General features: G+C 38.8%; 1 protein-coding gene across 1 annotated transcript in view; it reads right to left on the bottom strand.

Annotated features, from left to right (window-relative positions):
• The window catches only part of TRIM33 (tripartite motif containing 33), a 30,830-nt gene extending 7,121 nt beyond the window's left edge, over positions 1–23,709 (bottom strand). Inside the window, exons 1-12 of the mRNA XM_008938576.1 lie at positions 23,598–23,709; positions 13,620–13,738; positions 13,373–13,520; positions 11,067–11,199; positions 7,980–8,096; positions 5,409–5,523; positions 4,756–4,902; positions 4,113–4,230; positions 3,668–3,912; positions 3,255–3,419; positions 2,214–2,414; positions 125–257 (exon numbers count right to left, since the gene is read on the bottom strand). Coding sequence (XP_008936824.1) covers positions 125–257; positions 2,214–2,414; positions 3,255–3,419; positions 3,668–3,912; positions 4,113–4,230; positions 4,756–4,902; positions 5,409–5,523; positions 7,980–8,096; positions 11,067–11,199; positions 13,373–13,520; positions 13,620–13,738; positions 23,598–23,709 — 1,753 coding nt within the window. The remainder of the gene's footprint in view (positions 1–124; positions 258–2,213; positions 2,415–3,254; positions 3,420–3,667; positions 3,913–4,112; positions 4,231–4,755; positions 4,903–5,408; positions 5,524–7,979; positions 8,097–11,066; positions 11,200–13,372; positions 13,521–13,619; positions 13,739–23,597) is intronic.
• Positions 23,710–23,816: the final 107 nt, after the last annotated feature.

Here is a 23,816-nt window from a genome sequence, read left to right as displayed (position 1 = left end):
AAATTTTAAACTAACAAAGTATCACTTCCTTTTTGGCAGGAAATGTTAGGTAATTATGTTCAACTTAAATACCAGAAATGCTCATCACTTTCTAGAATCATTAGAAATACCCATCACGATTTACCTGATGATCCTGGAGATAGAGCTGAAGGTCCTGGGGAGGGATTCATGGTACCTGTAGGTTGTGGGGGTAAGTGGCTGCCTGTAATGTATCTACTTAGAAGGTTATCTAAATTACTTGAACCAGCATCTTCAAGCTAAGAAGCAAAAACAAAAGTCTGAATCAGAGAGGCCTAATTAAAATTTCTTAATTGTTCCACATCTTCAAACTGTGATCAGTATCTTTACTGAAATTGTTCCTATTCCTTCAAGGATTCGTGACATCAGCAAACATTTTTATCAGTTTCCTACAGAAATCAGTCTTTCCAAACAGAAACCCACAGCCAGAAACTTAAAGTAACATTTTTCAAAAGGTCCTAGGTATCTGAGTATCTCAGTATGGTCACAGGCTGCACTTACTCAAGGTCATTCCAAACCCTTTGCCTCCCAGATGTTCAGTGTGTTAGTCATACAAATGATGTTAGTCATATTAACTACCAGTTCACTGATGTTGCAAGAGTTATCAGCACCAGGATAAGGGAAACCATGAACTGTTTTTTCCTTAGCATGATGGGAAATCTCCCTCCATCCCATTCACTTTTTACACGGATCTATTAAAACCAAGGTAGAAGACACCTTAATAGCTTTAAGCAGTTAAAGTAACAACTGCAAGACAGCATAACTGCAAATAACATGTTTGAAATGCATTGTATTCAAAGTGAGTTTTTAATAACTGTGCAACCAACTTTAAAGACTAATAACTTCCTACACAACTCTTCCATCAACTACAAACCATAACAGCTGTTACATGAACAGGTACCACAAAAGAGCATCTTAACAGCATTCTGGATTTTCAGTGTACCCAGAAGTTGCTTATGTTTTAGACTATTCCACTAACAGCTATTTCTAACTTGGTGTGTCATAAACTTTAGATATGTACAGCTGAATCAGTCATAACCAGTCATACTTGGGTTTTGTTCTAACGACTAAATAGAGCTTCAGCACTATAGTTGTCACATTCAGAGATACGTTATTCTTATGTTGGCACATCACCTGCAGCTTCATGAGAAAATAATGTACAACCTTTGAATATGACTCTCTGAAGTTGCTTGGATGAAATTTAGGTTTTGTTTCTAAGGCAACTGTTCTCTATATCATGACCAAGTCTCCCATGCTTTATATGGGCATTTCAGTGTAAACATCCTGTTCTCAAGAATAAGCCATCATCCTCCCCTTCCTAGCCTCCCAAAGACTCCTGCAGAAAACTTACTATGTTTATTTCTTTGCCTCCACTCATACATTAAATTATGCTTCCAACCTCTCCAAATGAGATTATGAATTCATAAAAACCTACTGCAGCTTGTGTGCAGTGCTATCTCCTGGCAAAGAACACGGGGCACACTGTGCAGTTTCAAGTCAGTGAGTACCAATACTGTGCTGATGATGTGAAAATTAAGAAACAGCAAACAGTCGCACTCTGTGCAAGCAAGAATTTCCAGGCTGATGCTGCCACAGCCCAAGATTAATCACAGAGGTCAACTTCAGTGTTCTGCAGCACCTCCTAGGACCCCACACTAATGTCAATACTGGCCTCGTATATACAAGGGAACAATTACAGCCACACTACTGGGGTACAGAGGAAACATGAAAAGATAGAGAGAAGTAGGGCAGTGGGACACCTTTTCTCTGAACTTTCTGCATTTGACTGTTACATCAGAGAAGTACCAGGCAACTTTAACTCTAAATAAATCACCATTCAGGGCATTCAACATACGTAACTGTTCAACTATTCTAGTGATATTTTCCCATATGATAGTCTTGTGGAAGAAAGGAAGTGAACAAAGTACTTGGCACTAACTAATCTAAGTATCAATTTTACTACAGGACAGCTATTAAATACTGATTAGTCTAAAGGTTAACATGTTTAGCAGGTCAGTGCCATATAGTGAAAACAGCTGTATGCCAAGGGCTGAGGATTTTAGTTCTTTGACTTTAAATGTCAACTAACTATACCATTCCACAGACAAGTATTGGTATCCAAATAAAAAAGATAAAGAAAGAAAAGCAGATCATTACTTCACCCACAGTGTAAGTGCACGATCTTCTCCACTGACCTGGATGGGTGGGATATCCGGCAGGGAAGGTAAATTCTCTGGGTTTGTTACAGAAGGAATGAGTTCAATTGCTGTAACAGATGGACTTGTTGGACCACGGTTTGCACTTGCCATTGTTGCTGTAGTAGGACTAGTTGGATTAATAGTGGTGTTGTGCACAGAAACAACTGGAAAAGGCCCCGCATGCCCAGGGTTAGAATGCTGTAGGAAAAGAGAAGAGACCGTGACTGCATTACAGACAAATCAGACAGGCAGTGCATGTAAAATTGCAACACGTGCATTGTATTATATCCCTCAACAAAAAAATGGGGAAAAGAACTTATAAACTCCCATTTCTGTCAGTGTAACCTGATAGCACTGAATGCAAAGCAACCGCTGTTTTTGTTTACTTGAAAAGAGAAAACACTATGTGGCTAGGTACTTAAATATACAGTACCTTTTCAACCAAATTATTTTAATACATAGTTGTGTTTTCTTAAAGCAATTAGCGCCTCCAAAGACAACTTTAGAGTCCTTCTGTCTACAAACTTTATAATACTTGAAACAGCTACTCTTTTCTTAAAGTAATTTTTTTGTTTTCCAGTCACATTAACATTCATAGTCAAGAATTTTTATTCTTAATGTTATACAGAGTTCCGCATCATGCTTCAGGTTTGAATTTAAAAACACTTTAGAATTTGTTTTCATTAAAAACCCTCAACTACATCACTGTGAACTTCACTATTCCCGACTATTCTCCAAAATAAATCCAAGAAATCCAAAAGCTGAATATCACTGAAAAGCAAGAAAGGAAATTTTTTTTAATTTTTTTTTCTCAGAACTAAAATGTAATATGACCATTAGAATTCATTTTCATTCTTTAGGTTTGAATTTTCTTATCTTCAGCAAAAATGTCACAGTACAGTATGCAACATGAAAAAGCATATATATGTGTGTAGCTGTGAGTGCTATGCATTACAGATAAACATTTACAGCTGGAGGTATCTACTGTAATGAAAGTTTGGCACAATGGCACAAATGAAGCGTGTACACAGGATATACTTGTCTTTGAAGGTGAGGTTGCATCATGGAGTACTGTGGTCCATTGTGGCGTGGTATTCCTGGTATACGAGCAGCATTCTGAGCCATTCTCATCTGATGTGCTTGGAAAGCCCCACAGTTCATGTTACCCCTCTGCATGGTCTGCATGCTGATCAACCTGGGAGGCTGCAAGGGTTTTTGTTTTTTAAAACTTTTGCTTTCAACATGGAAAAAAGAAGCCCATCTCTTTCCACAGTAGTAGATCTACTAATTACGTAACAACAAGAAAAGCCAACAGTGGTCCCATTTAAAACGTGGCCAGTTTAAAAAGATTTTCATGTTTACAAACTGCTTTGTAAGTTTGTATTTGACAGGGCAACTTTAAGTCTTGGTGTTTTGGTAAAAGGTGAAATAAGAACATACAAGTTACTTACCTGCTGCTGTAAGACTTGTGGACTCGTCTGCCTGGGAACTGACCCGGCCGGCTGCCCCATCCTCATCTGCTGCAGTTGCTGATGCTTTTGTGCATACACTTGCTGCTGCATATGCTGAAGTCGAAGCTGGGCTAAATTGATTTGTCCTGGAGCTTTGTTGATGTGGTTTGTTCCTGGAGGAGCTTGTCCAACCACTACATTAGGAGTGTAACTAGGAGTTGGTTTATTTTCAATGACAAGGTTACCTAAACAAAACAAAAAAACTAGTAAACAGTCAAACAGCAGATAAAGATGGCCATCAGGACTGGATAGGTTATGTCAAGGGAGTTTTGGTCTTCCGCATTAAGAGATGTATTGCACTTCAGCTCACTCATGTTGGACGAACGCCCTCAACTCGATCTAGTTTTTCAAGTAACACAGAAAAAAAACCAAACTATTTTCTCACCTAAATTGACGACATTCTTTGCCCAGAATGTAGGGTCACAGTGGAAGCGTATTGCTCCATTAGCAGCTGGGACAGGATCACAACGTGCCTTTAAAATGTGACGTAGCTGGAACGTTATCTAGCGGAAAGCAAGAACAAGACTGTTGATGGCAATGAAACAAAGACTGAGAACGTTAAAAAGTGTGCATTTGCCCAGCAAGTTTAGACTACTGGTTCACCACTAAGGACTGTCAATAACAGGTTTGGTTAGCAGCCTGGAAAGTACTCAATTCATGAGGAAAATCATCCAGCATACAACTAATATTTTACTCAACTTGGACGATTACCAAGAAGTACTCTCACGCAATAATATTGCTTCTGCAATGACACATGTGAAACACCGAGCTGCCTTTACAGAGCTTGACCCCACTCCTACTATTAAGTCCTTAATTTACAACTGAAAAGTGGTGTACAAGGGTGTACAAGTTGGGAAATTGATCCCATTATTACAGAAGGGCTTTAGTTTGGTTTCGTTGTTTAAATGAACCATGAACTCATTGCCTCTTCCTTAGATACGATCTAAAGAAGCTACATGATTCTTAGAAAATTCTTTTGACTAAACCTTCTGTGTAGCATACAGACAAGTCAGACAACGCTTCCTCACCAGCCGTTTACTGTACAGCAAAGCAGTACTGCTGCCACTTGCAATAGCCCAATTGGTAAAGTTCATCACGTGCTTCACTTGTCGTGAAAGACCAGTGATGTCATTCTGTTGTTGTATTAACTTCATCTGTCTCTCCTTTGTCACATTCTACAAAGAAACAAAAACTTTACTGCAACAGGGGCTTCGGATCTATGAGAAAAATATAAACTGCCATCACAGTTCTCAGAGCAACAGAAAAATGTCACAAGCAAAGAAATTCATACAAATGCTCATATTCAGAGAGGTTAGAACCATCAATAATTCTCCTTTATTCCACTCTACTGTTCTTCCCAGAGGTATCAAAGTGCAGGGAAAATAGTGGGCTCAGAGAAAAGCCTCTGCTTTATCTCAGGAAAATATCAACTATTAAAACAAGACCAGTTCTCTTCCTCATGTTGCCAGAGGCACAGCAAGATGACAAAGAACTGGGGGAACGGACCAGGCTGGGGCCCAAGTGAACTGCCAGTCTTCAGCCTTTGATAACCAGCCAGCTCTAAACCTTGTAATGGTATTCAACACCTGCAGTCACAAAGCATTTTCAAACATGGAATCTGAGTTCTCAATAGGCGACTGGAAACAGTGAACAACTCTACTATTTTTTCTCTTAACCATACCTCCAGGTGCTGCAAGAGAGATTTTCCCTTTTTATTGATTTCATTGATGAGGGTGAATATAGCCACTTTGATTTCCTGTTCTACTCGTTTATTAGTTTCATTTACTTCTTTTATCCTAAAAAAGAGAAATGTATTGTCAGGAAGTCACTTCATACTATGCTACCAAATACTGAACATCACAGGCATCTTCCCATCCTTGAAGAGTGAAGGAGCAATTCCTGTACTAAAGGAGTTCCAATAAATGCAAAATTTATAGCTTATTTTATTACTAACTTAGAAATCACCAATAGTCAACTTTTTCAAGGGACTCATCTAAAAGTCTCAGGTCTGGAAAAAGATTTAAACACATTTAGATCAAGGTGGTATCTCAGTTAACAACCTGTGTTTTACTTAAAACAATATGAAGCAGTCCTTGTAGTTTATACACTTGATTTATACGTTTCTACACACAGAGACATATCCAGCCAAAACCACTTGTGTCTATGTACACATATATATTTACGCCTGTATCACAGCTCTTTCACTAGGAACAATTCATATATGATTCTTTAAACCTTTATGCTATTGTGTATTAACCAGGAAGGAATAAGGACGAACATTTCACTAATGATGTACCTGACATTAGTCTACACTAGTCTCTTGTGCTTTACTACTACTGCCTTCCAGCTTTTTATACCTCACAACACCTCATTTCCATCATTGTCATTCTTCCTCAGTTTTCAGTGTCTTGTAGTGTCTCAAACAGATCACCTTGAGCTCTGTCCACAGAGTTTGAAATACAGCATTTCTTAAACTCCATTACAAGCTCTGTATTTCTTTGATTCTATGCTGCCTTAATCAAATGACAACATAGCACTCCAGCAGAATTTCTGTTTTGCTTGTAGGACTCTGAGCACAATACCTTGCCATGAGCCAGTCCATGTAAAAACTTAAAGCAGTCCTTTTTTAAATGGCTTCTTTGCTACTAGATCACGCATCTGAACTTTTGATGTCATTTGTCCTGATATGACCACATGATCAATACTCATTTGTCTGATAGTATTCATTGTGGGCATCAAATACCCTTTAAGGCACCTTGGACACATTTTTTCATGACAGTACAACCTGGTATTCTACTCCAAATAAAATTCAACCAACCCTGCATTACGTCATCAGGCATCCATCCTTGGCTTTGGCATCTAACAACTATTCCAGTAAGCAGCTATTCTTCCAATGCTGTTTTACGCTTCACGACCACATATGATAGCAATTTCACACCATCTCCTAACACTGACAACATCATTGTAATACACAGGGGTTTTTTTCATTCCCTGAAGTTTTTATGGTTATGGATTTTGTGCCCTACACCTCAAAGTAACTGAATGGCATGTTAAACTAAACTACTGTCTCACTCTCACTACCCACACAGTTAAGCAGATAGTCACATGCTGCAGAAATTCACTGAATTTTCAGTGAAGCCAGAAACTCCTGGACACAAAAAAAAAATTACCATGTGTTAACTCATATATGCACCACCCATTATTGGCCTTGCATTCTTATCAGAGAATGTTTTGTGTAATTTCTTGAGCTTTCCGTTTACTTCCCTTGTAACTGGGTTTCTGTCGTCTTCAATCAAGTAACAATTCTACAGCTTGTCCTCCTGCTTCATGACGGTGTTCTCTTTTGGGTCTCTTCAACGAGTTTCATGACAAATCACCATATAAAACCTTCCATTTTTCCTGCTTCCGTCTTGATTTACTTCTGTCAAATCATGTTTTCTTTCCAACTTTTTTTTTTTTTTGTGATGTACATGGTACCACAAGCAGGTAAAAATTTACACCACAACTTCTTTTATCCTTGGTAGACTTCCTTCTACCCTTGTACTTCCCATCTTCAAATAATTTGCCATTTTGCAAATGCTCTAAGTTGCAGAAGGCTCACAAAACCACCAGTTAAATTCCCTGACCTCCAGTACATCACATCACCACCAGTGGGTGAAAAGCTGGCAACAATTGTGTTCTATCTGTACACTCAATATTCTATGAGATGCTGAATTTAAGAGCTAACTCTGGAATTCTTAAGCTAAATTATCCAAGGAAAAGCTTGGCTTCCTTTTAGGTAATTATGCTAAGTTTTGCATGCCTAATAAAAATAATTTCCTATTCAATTTTGAAATAAGTTCTGGGTTTTGAATTTCAATTAAAAGTTTTTTTCTCTACAGCCAACATTTCTGTCTCTAGAGCCAAACCTAACAGAAACCACAAGATGGTTCTGCCTTGCCTTCGTTATTCCTTTTATTTTTTTTACTTTTTTCCCTATCCCCTCCCCCAAGTGTAAGAAACGTGTAGCATTTTTGATTCTACTCAAAGTTGTCATAAAGGGAAATCTTTGACATTTGTTTCTTCTAACAACTTCTAACAGATGCACAGTATTGTAGGGAAGAAAACATTACAGAAAATAATTAAGTCCACCACAATCAAAGACACAGAATGAACTAAAATTTAAGTATTTTTCTAGTCACATCATCCATCTTCTTGTGATTCATTAAAACAGCAATGTAATAGTAACAGTTAATCATTTTGGAGTACTTACCTGTTCTGAACTTGGGTAGCTGCAAAATTTACATAATTCTTCTTCTCAAGAAGTTTGGCCAATAGGTTCTCAATTGCACCCTTCTGGTTCTGAAAAGCCTCTTCCAGAAACTGATACCTTTTCAACACACAAAAGAAGATACCAATTACCAGAGAGCAATGTGCTGAAACTAAGGGTTTCCAAATTAGATTTAAAGCTGTAAAATTTTGAAGAAAAAAAAAAAAAAAAGACCCAGAAAAATAAAATTATATGTATTCTGATCAGCATGTGAAATGTTTCAGAGTACTGATAAAATCCTTTGTAAACAACCAGAAGACTGAATCTCTATGGGTCACTTATTAATTTCAACCTCATAGGGTGACAATGCGCTGCATCATTTCACAAGACAGTTGTAATACCAGCTAGAGGAGATACCAGAAACTTCAGAGTTTGACAAATCATTTTGTTAACATTAGATGAGGAAAACACACTAACAGCTTAAACACACATTAAATGACAAAAAACCCTATCCCAGAAAAATAGTTTTTCAGCTGAAATTACATTACTCATATTTGACTGAATCAATTTAATCTGAAAGAAAGTATTTCTATTAAGAAAAACAACTTTTTTTCAGTACTTCCAAGTGAAGAACATATTCCCTTCCAAGTCCTTCAACTGAACAGCTACTGTATGACAGGCACCTTCCTTTACTTCCCCTGAGAAGAGTACAAGTAGCTACATTGAAGGAATATAATGAAAATAGTTGCATTTTCCTAATGGACTATGCATCACAAGAATTAACACAACAGAAGTTGGTCCCTTCCAACCACTAACATTGAATCTGTGAATTAAGTAGCTCTAAGACTTCTCATCTTTTCTGATCAACTGCTCAACTTTCAAAAGATTCCTCCTAAAACCCAGGACTCCTTTCAGTCACTTGCTGCTACTTGTCTTTGTAGTAAGTAAACTTCATGCATCTAAAATACAAATTTGTCAACAACAGGGAAAACTTAAGTTCCCAGGATGTCTTCCCTTCCTCACTACAATAAACTCCAACATTCAAATTGGCAGAAAACTCCTACAATTAAAGTGACACATCTTATAAGCTGCATTAGAATTAACTTAATACTATCTCCCAACCACAACTGAAAAAGAAAGTAGCATCATCTTTTGCCAAAATCTAGGAGAACATGACAATCTACTCTAACAGGAAAAGACTGCCTGGATACACAATCAAATTTACACTAACACTATGTCTTGATTGAAATTACCCACAATTATGACAACAAACTTAGGCAAAGAGAACACTACTCACAAAAGAAAGGATGCTGCTCCTGTTAATTTAGTTTGTACCAAAAATAGATGGGTTTCAACTACAAGAGTTTATATTCCTCAGTCTCAACATAGAACATTGCTTCTTCTATGAATAGTCCAAAGTTCTTGCAGACAGACAGCATGACAAGATTTCAGATACTATAATGCAAAAAGTAGCACTACTAAAGCCCAAAGGCCACAGAATTCAAAATGTCTGGAGACCTGCAGACTTTTTAGAAATGTTCATTAAGTTGAAAATCAGATTTCCACTTAAAGGAGAAAAAAAAAATCTACACTTACCTAGTACTACTAAAATTTTGCTGTAGCTCAGCAAAAATACCTTTTAATATCGTACTGTACTTCTAGCTTCCAAAGTGTGTGGGCTGAAAACTACCTAGACTAGAGGAATCACACACCATTAGCCTGCTAAAAGAATGTCAGCTGTCTACAGAATCACTAACAATTCTTTTGCTTGAAATTCTAAACTGAACGCTGGACTATGTTGCTACCGAAAGAGTGATTGATTCATCCTCCTTTGGTGCAAACTATTACGACTTCAGGTAAGAAGTATATAGGAGATCACAATCAATTCTTGTTTCCACTAGGCATGATTTTCCTTCAATGACTTAGTCAGCTTCATAAAAATTTCAGCTGTACTTCATGGCAGATGAAGCATTTGCCCTAATCATCTGTAATTCACATCTGCAGACAGAACAATTTTAAAAGAATATTCTGCAACAAAGCATGCTAATACCAAAGTATTCTCTTCTTTTGCTGGAAGAGAACAAGTAACTGGAACAAGATCTATCGGTTAGTCTGTTAGTATCATGCACAAAGCAGGTGCAAAGAAACCAACTAGAAAAAGTTAACATGTCCTACGAGAACATGCTTTCTTGACAAGTGGGTCTTTCAGGATACCCACAGTCAAGCCTATGCACGAACAGAGCAGGTTGTTAATATTTTTACAGTAGTAATTGCAAAAGCAAAAGTTTTCCACTAGGCTGCTGTAGCAGTCTGGGAGAGTAATCTTTACTCTGGAACAAAAAACCCACTAAATTCTATATTGCAACATACTGTCAAGCACCTTTACAGAGATGTGTTATAGTGCTGCATTAGCTGATAAATGCATATTGATGCCCAGATTCTCTACTATAACACTGCAAAATACTTCTTCAAACACTCAAACAACTATATGACAGAGCTGCTAAAGAGCAGGAAGTTTTAATGTACCCAAACAGATTCCAACTTTTTTTCTAGCAAATAAGAGGAAAAGCAAGCTCCAGAGACAAAGCCCATTATTTCTTTTTACTTGGAATGAGGGAACTTTCAACCAGCTAAAACCAAACAATTTTTCCCTCTCTACTAGAAAAAAAGAGATTAATCTACAAAGCAAAAATGTATACTTTCCTTTACATAATTACCCTAAATTGAAAGACTGTTGCACAATAAAATACGCCCTTTCAAAAATTACCTCATCCATGACTCACTGTATCACTTTTGCTTCTTTTTAGCACCAAGTGTTCAGGGCTACAGCAATTTCTATTCAAGCCCTGAACAGAGCAACAGCACTAGTAAATGCCAGGCAAATTAACATCTTGATGGCACCAAACAGCCCCCGACCACATTGTTTTGAACCTGCTCTTAAGACACTTGTTTTCAGCACTACACACAGGTTCTCCCTTGCAAGGGATCATTTCAGTCCAACAAAGAGTAAATACAACCGTGTTTAATGATAGAACTGTTTTAAATCAATGCCAGTGCACCACAGGGATTAAGATATGGTAATATTTGTACCTGTGTTCTTTGTGTTCCAGTAACTGACAGTCTCTGCATGTCAGCCTGTCACATGTTTCACAGAAAAGTTTTAACTGCTCTTGTTTGTGGACAGGACAGAAAACAGGACGTTGACCAGATGCTCCCACGGCCTCTGTTTTTAAAAATAAACCATTTTTGCATTTTACAATAAAATTTAGACAATCTGAAGAACAAATAACTAACTTCCAAGCTAAGTAACAACCAAGAATTCAGACAAAAACAACTACAGACCTGCTCTCACCCTACAGCTGCTGTGTATTCTTTCTCATTGAATTTTTTTACGGTGCCAGTGGTTTACAACTGCTTCTGCTTTACTGTATTCAAAGAGAAGGAAGATCTCTCCAATCACAAACACTCAATAGACACTGGCACTGTAAGAATGTAAAATCCATACAGAAACACCAGGGCTGTGTACACGTGTTTAAATTGCACCCAATTTCATCTCTGACAACACTGAAGGATGGATCAAACCTCGTAATTTTTTCTGTCAAACACCCATCAGTTTTCTAAATTATCACTTCAAAACCTTTATAAATCTCATAAAGTCATATGTAACTGAAGTGGTAAATGCAAAACACTGTCCATGTTAAGAGTTACTTAAACCCCAGCTAAACTGCTTAACTTTTCCACTTCAGCAAATAACAGATAACATTAAAAAATAGCTCAGAGTTTACCAAAAAGCACTGCACAGTTTTCTAAAGGTATTTTGAACTTAGCACAGAGGAAAGCAGCCTTTGGAAGATACAGCAGGTATGATCTAAAACATTAATGTTTTCCTCCGTCTCCAACGCTTCTGAAGCTTGTTATATCATGCAAGTTATCAAAGAAAGAGAGTTCATGAATCTACAGCTGACATTCATTCATAGAAAAGCTTCTAGAGTGTACCATTTCCAATAAGAAAGAGGGGAACAAGCTCCTATGAGAAAATAATGAATAGTCATTCCCCACAATCAAGAGTTACTAAAGATCGCGGTGTGTGAGGTCGAAGGCAGGCAACAGTCTTGCCCTATGCTTGTGCACTGACTACAGGTGGGATTCCGTCTTCATAAACACCAACCTAAATTTCTGATAGAAAATCTACTTCACTGGAACAGTCATTTTTCAGCACCTCCCCAGTCAGGTTACTGAAGGGGAAGTGGAGCTACAGTATCACCTTGACAGTCACAATATAGCACCCCTAATGAAAAACATAAATCATTCTTTCTAGGGCTCTGCAATTTGGTTTTACCTTAAGGGCTTCTCATTGGCTAGGATTAATAGGATTAAACTTAAATAGGTAATTTCTTCTTCAACAATACCCTTTCAGACATACAGCGAAAGCTCTCAAAGAATGAGGTTTATTTGATAGAACAAATGAAATAAGATTGTTGTCTAAAAGAATTAAGCTCAACAGCAAACTTTTAAACTAGCAATATGATTTGGACCAGAGTTGGCAGAAGGCAAAGCAGCACTACTCCTCTGACATGGCACAACAAAGCAAACACGGAGGTCTTCATTTATTTTAAATGGAGAGAGCGCGCGTGAGCGACGTCACTTTTCCTCCACATGATCAGTCTTCATGTACATCCAGACTGCATAGCACCTACAGGGCTTTTAAATCAGAATTTTTATCCCATTTACAAATAAAATCATCTAAGCTAAAAATCCAGCTACCCTTCGTCTGTTTTGATAATTTTTGCCACATTATCTCAGGAGGTTACAAACAGTAAAACAGTCAAACAATAGTTTAAAAATTATTTCTAATACAGCTGTGTGTCTAAATGAACAGTACACACACTTCACACATTAAATTTTTCTAACTGGAAGATATTAAGCCTAATAAAAATTCAAATGCCAAATTTACTCAGCGATATCAATACAACAGCAACTTACTGACTATAAGCTTATCTGTATATACTTCTCTACTGGGAGAACTGTAATTGCTCCTTTCAACCAAGTACAGCAAAATGTGTTATTCCACTAAATAAAGTTATTATTAAGAATGGATCTATATCCTTTCCAAAGACTACAGTTTCATTCTGTTTCTTCTGTACTTAAGATATTTTTTACATTGGACATTAAGCTGTACAAGGTATTAGTAAACCCATTGTAGTTAAAAATATAGTTTTCCTCTATTTTGAGTTAGCAATTTTGTACCAGTAGCATTTTACTAAACTTTTCCCAAATCTGTGGGGAAAACCATACACCTGGTTGTTAACTAAATAATAGTCCCTCTCTCTTTTTACATATGCCAAAGAGAAAACATTTCTACTACAGGCAAAAAAAAGTGCTATCCAAACACTCACCTGAAGATACATCCTCTTTTTTTCTGATCATGTGATCTTTAGTAAATTTTACTCGCTGATGAGCTTCTATGCAAGTCTTGCACAACCACTCCCCACACTCTACACAAAACCCAACAGCACTAGCGTTATCTTCACAGCTTGTACACACCTGCAAAGGGAAACAGTTACGATCATTTTACTGGAAAGGATTAAAATGGACAGAATCAAAACCAGCAGACAAATTCTGGCAAGCAGGAGAGTGCTGTACCTGTTCTGACTTCTCATCAGAGCTGCTTGGCGTTTCTGACGTGTCTTTTACAAAGTAGTTATCCACCAGGTCGATCTGTCTGCATTCCTGGCGACATATCGGACATCTGATTACACCAACTGCAAAACAGAAAGTTTCCTGGTTTTAAGAAGAAGAACATGAAAACAAACACACCCAGAATCAAAAGATGACAAGAACAAACACAAAATCCTTAAACTGGTAATTTCACTTGGGTAGATGAACAGATTCTACAGTTGATATCACCCTTAAAAAGAAGCGGTTATCCATGCATAGCAGGTCTCCCCCAGAGAGGCACCCCAATGACAAAAAAAACCCCAAAACTACACACACACCCCTCCTCAGAAAAGAATCCCTTACCTACAACAAAGTTGTGATAATGTCTACATAATATTCAGTTTTTCATATTGTTTCCCCCAAAATAGTTATTTTTAGCCAGATCATTTGTTTTCCCCAAGCAAATATCATATCTTCCTCCAGTTTAGTTTGTTAAATTTAAGGCATCTGATAATTACTTCTTTTAAGCATCTGTTGTCCAGTCTGTCTCAAGACAAACATTAAGAGGGGTGGGCTTGGATGGCATGACAGTTAACAGTGTATGATAAAAACTTTATGAGAATGTATTTTAGGACAAACTAAGGCTCAAATGTTTAGATAATTGACTTGAAAAACAATATTCCTATGTCAGTTTCAGTTCCAAAAACTTCTCACCTAAGAAAATCAAAATGAAGTGAAAATATCACCCTAACAATACTCCAGCAGAACCTACCTAATTCTTCTGCATCAATTTAAATTAGAAGCTACATATTGTTTAAGAGAAAAACAAACCCAAACTCCACACCCTAGCCCTACTACACACGTTTCCACTGTAATTCTGCTTTAAAAAAGGCATGTAACTATTTCCAACAAATATATCATATAACATACACCAAAAACTATTGTTAAAAGATCAATTTTTTTTTCCTGTAAATGACAGCTGAACTAGATTTAGACATATTCACAGAAAAGTTAGACTGGCTTATCATCTCCCCCCAATCCTGATTACTTCCAAAGAGACTTCCTACATTCTCAAAAATAGCCTTCTATTATTTTGAAGCCATAAAGTTGATACTCAGGAGATTAACAGCAGCACTAAAGCAAAGAGTTGAGAATCAGTAAGTTTCTTTCAGACTTCACTTTTCAAATCCCATACAGCTGTTTCACCTAACCATAAAACAGAAATGCTGCTTCCCTGGCAAAAATATTAGAGGAAACAGTAAGTACTGACTACATCACATGAAACTCTGCACTGAGGGTCTAACATGTTTTCAATGGCAGTTCCTTTCTGACTTACATCATCATTAAAAATAAATAGTCATCAGCATTAACTACAGAAACACAGCTCTACTTCAGGAGAAAAAAAAAAAAAAAAAAAAGCATGCCACAAACTTCACTAGCCATCCACAGATGCTCAAGTGAATATCAGTAGTTTCACAAAGGAATCCAAGAACAATCATCAGTCTTTTGACATAAAAGGCCACAGAAAATTACAAACTGTTTTACAAGAGCTACAGCTAAAAGAAGTGAGCTGCCCAGCTTCTTACATCGCATTTAAGAGAACTGACACCACTGGTTTTTCTACTTGTATGTATCACAAACCTCACAATGGTGTATAAGACCTATAACAGCCATGAACATAAATACTTATCACCTCTCCTCCACAGTAGTTGAATATCCACAGCTACATATACCAAATTTTCCCTTCCCTGCCATTTCCAGCAGCACTGTGGTAAAGTAAATTGCATCCAATTCCCAATTAAGTGTGCAGTACAGATCAGATTCTACTTTCAGTGACACAATTCTCCAGACTCTATCCAGGAGAGCAAAAATATTTTCAATCATACATGTTCACTGTCCCTCTTCTGCTATATATAATGCGTAGCCTAAACTGTGTTTTGTTTCTCTCCCTTTACCCTACTAAGGCTGATTTAACCAAGAAACAGGAATAATTTTTTACCTGGCGATTTGGTTTGAGTCACCAATCCAGCAGACACGCAAAGCCTGACTTACACTGTCAAACCCACTCAGAGGGAGAAAGGTTTCACTTGCCATCTTCTCACACCATGACCCACTCCTACCTACTAGAGTTCCCAAAGCCTGCTGCAGAGGGAGAAAAGAAACTCTCTGATCCCTTGCAACACACTCCTACGGAATCTCCTGACAGAGTAATTTTCCCAAGACGCTACCCAGAGCTAAAGAAAACCACAAAGGAGAACTGACAGAACCACATCCCCACAAGAACATAGTCTGGGATGGATCTGCAAAAACTGCACCAGGAACCAGCTCTGGGAAGCTGCCTGAGCAGCTCCACACCCCAGATCTCTCCAGCACAGTGACGGGACTCAAGGCAGAGCTGGTGGTGGACAGGAACACGGACACTGGCCGTGTCCTGGGAAGAGCTGTCCCTGCCCTGCACAGGAGCACACCCTCTCTGCAAACCAGGCTGTGGATGACAACTGTGAAACCAGGGAAAGGTCGTACAGCAAGAACATTCTGGTATGGCTCCAGCCCTCTGGCAACTGCTGCCGAGGTTATCACCCACTCTTCTAACCAAAGCAAAACACAGAATACCTCAGGTGAAGAGTTTGTCTGAGCAAAGAGAGGCAAGAAGCACATTTTTTACCATGCAACATGTGTCGGGCTGTTAGTTGCACAACTGCTAGAAGTCACATCGTCCTTACACTGCACATTAGACATTCTTATTTCTCAAAGACTGTAGTAAGAACGCTAATGAGAGTAGCATCTATATAACCCTTTTAACTGCTTATGATTTAGATAAAGCACACTAAACTAGACTACAGACATCAAAGGATGTCAGAAAGCACAACAATGAAGTCAACTGAGGAGAAAAAGCAATTCTGTTTTCATAAAAACAGAAAGACTGCTAAAAAAATCTGCAACATAATCCAGCAGCAAACCACAATGGACCATTTCAAAGAACTTAAGTGCTCAGATAGATGTTCTTAATCTACTATTCCCAACTAACACAAAGCTGCAACAGAAGTATTTTTCTTAATTGTAGCTCTGAACTGAGAATAACTTGTATGTATTTGTATTTAAAATTTCCCATGGGTAACAACATTTCTCTGATTGCTATTTGTACGCATCTCAAAATAGACAATTTTTTTCAGCAGGTTAATATAACTACAAAAGCCTTCATCTTGAACTAGTTTCAACAGGAAATTTATTCAGAACCCACTTAGAATTCATTTCTCCAGTCGGACATCTTAATCCTGATGATACTAAAACACTCTTCCAAATTTTAAAAATGCTTGAGAGCTACAGATATGAGGTGGGGAAAGGCCTGACTCTCTCATTTCTGGTCTTGCAGGGCTGCGCCAGAGAAATCATCTCCAGGGAAAGCTTTTGTCAAGCCTTTGGCTATTACACCCACCCCAGCTTGATTTAAGGAATTCAGATTCTTGGCACTTTCCCCATGAGCTGAAATCAACTGATCTGCCCCCAGTACATCTTTGCTAGGCAAGATACACTCTGCCCAATAAGAAAGTATGTGTCCAACTCTTAAATACTACTCCTGGACAAGAAGAAAAACCTGGAATTTTCTTAATCTTATTCTTTGCTCTCTATCCACACTTCTAGAAATCCCCACCTAGAATCTCATCAGATGCTTCAGAGACCATCTGTAAGAAAGCAAGGATCCCCGAGCCAGTAAGAATTAACCTGTTTCTTAGACAAACCCACATACTATCATCTTCCTGATCTGGTTTTCTAGCTTTTCTTTACAAAAACCATAGAGAAGCTGGCTGAGAAACTCCAACACTCTAGCCCTGGAGCTAGAGAGAAGGGAAGTGGCAAAGAAGAAAAGGGGAACAAAGTTACAGCCAGACATGGAAACTTACCAAGTTGCTACAAGCTTTACACTAGCTGAAGCAACAGAGCTAACTTTCCTAAGAAGCTTCCAAACTACAGGATCCATATGTTCACTTGTGGAATTCAAGTCCAAGTTGACTTTAGTCAACTTAAAATGGACACATCACAGCCTAACCAAACAGTTCTTAAACCTTACAGACAACAAAAAGCCGTAATAGAAAGCAAAGTCACGGAAGTTCTAACTCCAAGACAGCCTTTGGCAGCAAAATAAAGGGTACTGCTGAGGGCGGGGAGCACACCAGTCTCAATGGTGAAGGTCACGGCGCGCACACCATGTGTGTGATCAACGTACAATACGCTACAGAAAGCACTTTGTGCTGGATCCTTAAGTCACTGGGCTAACAAAGGAAGGCATTCCAGCAGTTGAATAAATTCAAAGTATCTCTCAGTTCACTCAAGTATTGAACCCAAACACTAGCATTCCTAAATATCCCTACTTATGTACTAAAATTAATATTTTCCAACAATCCAACTCCTTTAACATAAGCTCTTTGTAAAGATTTTCTTATTACAGACAATTCTTTGGTTACTTCATGACATTCAAGAGTACTAAAACCTGAAATCACAAGTATAAAAAAGTAACTTTGACCTCACTTAAAAACCCAAAACTACAACATCCAAAGTACCTTGTGGACAAGAAGTTGAACAGGAATCAACAGCACACTGTGATAATATGATTCCCCCCAACTCTTGGGCTGCTGGGTACATGATTCAACTCCCCCTCCCGGAGCCACCCAACAATCCACTGGAAACTCAGGCACAGTGAGTGAGCAACAGCATAGCAGAGCGCCAAGCCACCTCCTTAACACACCTGGCTCCTACCTCCCCTCTTCTTTAGGGACAGTAACGACAATCTGTTACCTACTGACAACCTGCACAGATCTTAAAACAACGGACCAGAGCATTACCATACCCCCAGCATACCTGGCTACTGCTTCTTTTTGGAAGCAGTAACAAGATTGACTTTCTGGCAGCCTGGTAGGTATTTACATGGGTTGTGGCCCAAAGGGAGGGACACCAGAAGCCTGAACACTAGCAAGCTATGTCCACAAGCAACTAGTGGAAAGTACCAGAATGTTACATCACCCAAGTTGGGTCAAAATGGAAAAGTACCTGGCAAAAGTCAATGATCTCAGACCCTATAAAGAGTGATCCTAAGCAGAACCCTTTGAGCTCTCCTGGATTCCAGTGAGCTGTGACCAGCATTTCCCCTGAGCTGGGACACCTCTCAGGACCATCTGCCAGCAAAGCTGATGGAAGGCCAGGGCAAGTCAACCCCTCTGAGTCCCAGCTATGGCCCACTGAGGAATGCCCATGTGTTATGAGTATTTGCTCTAAACTCCGAGGTACCTGTTAACAGCAGGTACCCTCTTCCACCCACCTCTCTGCCTCTCAAGGTGTTTCAATATGCATATTTACATTCACTAGTGCGGATCTCTGCCTGTTTCACTGGATCCAAGTATTCCTGTCTGTCTGTGTGTGCTGGCACATTTTATGTTTATACATAGATATATGTTTTGATTTAGGATACTCCGCAGTAAGTTAGTCTTGTCATTCTCAAATCTCTAATTAAGTCACCAATTACAACATATTTTACTGAATTACTTGCTACTCTAAGCTGGTTAATCAATAAGTGCTGCTAAAATTCAACCTTTTGATTTACCTCATAATATTAATAAATTTTGAATTGCTGTTGAATCATAACCAAATATATTCCTCTGTGACACACACCCTGTGGCAAAAAAGGCCTGTGCACCCTAGGCTGCACAGGCAGGTCCAGCCAGCAGGGCCAGGGCAGCAATCTTTTGCCTTGCCCAGCACACTGGTAGACCACACCTGCATACTGGGCCCAGTCTGAGACTCCAAAGGACAGACTAACACACTGGGGCAAGCCCAGGGGAGGGAACACAGAGGATCAGAGCAGGGACACACCACATGCAAGAGAGGCCATACCACTCAGTCTGCACCAGGGGATGGGGCAGAGGCAGAAATGGGCCCTTCCCAGAGGTGCTCACTAAAACGATTGGTATTAATACAAAAACAAGCAGGAACAATGCACAGTTTGCTTCAGTGCAATAGATGTTTCACATATTTACAAGGACAGTCAAACACTCCACCAGAGGCTTAGAGAAGCTGTGAAGTTAACACCCCAGTCAACAGTCACCACACAACTGGACAAGGCCCTTTAGGAACCTCCTATAACCAGACCTGGTTTGCACAAGAGGTCAAGCTAGACGTGTCTGCAAGTCCCTGCCAGCCCATGGCACACTCTGCTCCTTCAAGAACATTCATTTTAAAGAAATGGCTTAGATTTCCTGTTGACACATCAGTTAGCACTAGCCTAAAACTACCACATCACCCACTGACAATCAAACCATCAGCCTTCTACAATCCTAATTACTGTTGAGTGAACAGCATTTTAGACATCTCATCTTAAACATGTTTGGGTTGAAATGTGCCAGGCTGCTTCCCAACACGAAAGTACTAAGTGAATCTAAGACAATTCAAAATCCTTTCAGATGTTTATATTGCTACAATGATGATAAAGCTTCACAGTTCAGGAAATATTTGCAATCACTCGTACAATCTAATAACTCAAACTTCCATTTTAAGTTCAAATTTGGCACGTACGTAGCCCTCTGAGGAACGAATCATTTATTGTTTGAGAACACCAACAGCAGTCACTGCATGTGCATAGTATTTACTTCTCTCAGAAATGTAAGAGTCCAAATACATTTCTGCATAGCCATACATCAAAACCTTGTTCTAGTTTCAGTTATTAGACCTTGAAATAAACCCTTACAAGTCAAGTGAGTAATGCATTCACACTGAAATCTATCAGAATATAAATACATTAACAAAACACCTGTTTTCAAGGTCCACTCCTAACTTTTTTTTTTTTTTACAAAAAATCCTTACTTATATCACAACTGTCATGCACTGAACTGACAACACATTATATATTCGATATGGAAAAGTAGCTCAGAACAGTCACATATAAGAATTCTTATAAAAATAATACACCTAGAATGTTCACAGACAAAAATATTAATTTAAAATACACTATTAATTTAGACTGAAATTTAAGTTTCAGATTAAAATTTTTTTTGTAAGTCCAGAATACAAACTGAACATTTTTCAGGACTTGGCCTTTGAAGGGCTCCAGTAAACATTCATGGCCCTCACTCATCAACACAGCAGAAAGCTAAAGAATCAAGAGAGCTCATGTGATAAAATTTGCTGAAACTAAGACCACCTGCATTCACATAGCTTAAGCAGTCAATCTCGTGCAGGAATTTTCAACTTTCCAGACTGAAAATACAGTAACTGCTACCAGACTCAATTTAAGTGATACATCACATCCTCATAGTGATGTCATTTTTACATCCCCCTTCCGAAGCAAATTAAGAATGGTTATGGAGTACTTTTTGCTGTGATTAATACACAGTTTCAAAATACACAAACATGGGGTATGGAAGTTGAATTCTGGGTATCAAAATAATTTATGGCACTATATATTATAGCACTCAGCATTAAATGTATTCTTCCTCAAATTATACATACATACATATTAACCAATTGTGGCTGTTTCCCTCAGGCTTTCGGAATGCATCTTGCAGCTCTTCTTTAGTTTTTCAGCCTAATGAAGATTGTGACATTCACAAGGAGCTGGGAGAGCCACACATTCTCTTCACAGAGATAATCTTCTTAGGACAGATTGTAAATATCTTGGTGAGGCAGTGAAACCTCAAAACAACCTATCTTCCCAGGAGCAGAACTAGTGGGTGCATAAAAAGTTGTTTTGCAGTATCCGTAGCCACCTGCAATCTCCAACTTAGAAATAAACTTTTTTCAGAACACTGTGATGCAAATACAAGAAGGCATTTTCTTGTAACCTATTGAATCTGAAAGGAAGAGCCTAGTTGGACAGCCAAAATATTAGGCATTAAAAAAAAATCATCTGCCTAGCAAATAAAAGGCACATTCCAATTACCTATTAAGTCATTAAACTGAATGAGTTGCTACTTTTTATGTTAAATGACATAAAATTACATGTTTTAAATACATAAACCCAAAGACTTCAAATTTTTTTCTCTAACAAATGTAAACAACAGAAAAAAAATCTTTCACCAGTACAATAGGTCCTTCTTTACAATACACAACTTTAATGAGTGTTTCTCAAACTTGTAGGAATTTAGACCATTCTTCTACCTTCATCAGAAGTCTCTCTCAAGGGAGTAGTAACAGGGTGGAAGAGGTGCTGATACAGATCACCAGCTACTGCCTTCAAGCACCCTTACTGTTCACAAGAGCAGCAGCATGCTCTCATTAGGAAAGGTCACTGTCACTCACTCTGTCGGTACCGACCACACACTCAGCTCCTGATAGGCACCTTCTACAGCTATTACCCAATAAATACACCTATTTACTATTTTAAGTATTCACAACACTGACTGAGCAAAATCTGAAACTAATTAAGAATGCAACCAGGTAAATTTCAAAAGAAAAATCCAGTTCTTTACCATAGCATTTGTAGTTCCCTTATCTAGGTGTAGAAACACTGAAAAATGGGAGGCAAATTTAAATGCGTGTAAAGCAGTACAGGTTCTAACCCAGCAGTGAGAGCCTGCAGTCAAATGCAGCCTGCTTCAGGTACAGCTACGGGTACCACTTCCCACTAATTCTTACTTCATGAAAAAACACCTGCTCGTGGTTAAGGCCACCAGAGAAGCAGCAGAAGTGGAAGCATCACTTCATGGCTATCAAAAGCCATGCAATAGGGAAGGAATCTGCATGACTAAGCAAAGTGGTAATTCTGTGTATGTTGAGAGTGCCCAGTTTGTACCCAATTTACTGGCAAGTACTTCATGTGACATTCAAATTATTCCATTTACAATCTGCAGATAGAGCTGCCCACGAAACTACATCTTCTGGCTGGTCCATGTCTCATTCTTAACTGACCTGCTGGGCTAACCCATTTGTTCACAGACATCAGATATATCTTCATCAGCACACTCTCCTGGACCCTCCACACACACCTTGCTCACATCATACAAAAGTTTTAGATGCGGCAATCCAAAGGTGAATTGTTACCTCACCAAAGCAGAAAATCAAACATTCCTAAACTGTGCATGACAAGAACTGATGTTCCAGTTTCTATACACTTTAGAAGCTGCGCTTCATGTTGTTCCCACACGTGTAACCTAACAGACATAGTGAGGTTCAGACAATCCTGGTAATTGCTAATAAAATAAACCTAGCTTTCCAAGTTCTCTATCTTCCACTAGCACATATAATGCAAAAATGTAGAATCTAGAATTTAACAAGAAGGATCACAAGACCAACGAAGTGCCTTAGTGCATTTATGAACTATATTAAATTCCTTGTATTTTTAAAACTGATGGACTTTCTAAGATCATATTGTAGATGAATCACTTCTGAAAAGTTTGGATGAAAATACCACTACAATGACAGGTTAATTCCTTCACTGTTCAACACAGCAAAGGCTTGAATCCTTGTTAAGACCAGAAAGATGTCACCAAACAAGGTCTCTTTGAACACAGGGCCCAGTTAAGACCTGCAGAACCACTTACCAGGGCCCTAGTTTGGTCTGTAGACCACAACATGTGAGTCACTCCATTAAAAGCTCCAGCAACTTTTCAATTCCACCCCTGAACATAAAAATAAATAAAAATTTCAAACTGTGATTTCAATAAAAATACCTAGAAGGAGCAGTCTACACTTGTCTCAAGGTGCAGAAGTTATGTACGTGTAGAGCACTCAGGCACAGCAAGTCGACCGACAACAGCACTGCGATGTTTTGAGTCAGTCCGCCCGAAAGGCGCATCTGACAGCACGTGTGGCGCACACCACCCCCAGCCGAGCGTGCAGTGCTTTAACAACAGGGAATTAGGTTTCGCCTTGACAATTTGTTTTTTTCGAGCGCTGTAGAGGTGAACACTTGAACACCTCCTCAAAGCCACGCCTCTCGTGTAGCACCCCCAAAACGAAAGGCGCAACACAATTTACGCTGCAATTCCAAGAACTTCCAAGTTTCAGCTGTCGCTTGAAAATCCAAAGCAAGCTGCTGCTGGGCTTTGTAAGAGAGGCCCCGAAGTATTAGGGGAACATCAGCGGACATGTACGCAGCCCTTCCGAGCACAGCTACCGAACAAGGCCGAGAGGAATTACGGGCTCAAACCCAGAGAATCTGAAGTCGAACACTCCGCAAGCAACGCGGAGAAACCC

This window comes from Merops nubicus, unplaced genomic scaffold (assembly GCF_000691845.1).
Source record: "Merops nubicus isolate BGI_N331 unplaced genomic scaffold, ASM69184v1 scaffold50434, whole genome shotgun sequence".
In the NCBI taxonomy this organism is placed as follows: Eukaryota; Metazoa; Chordata; class Aves; order Coraciiformes; family Meropidae; genus Merops; species Merops nubicus.
Note: the sequence above shows the minus strand (reverse complement) of the source record. Positions and strands in the feature narration are given on the sequence as shown.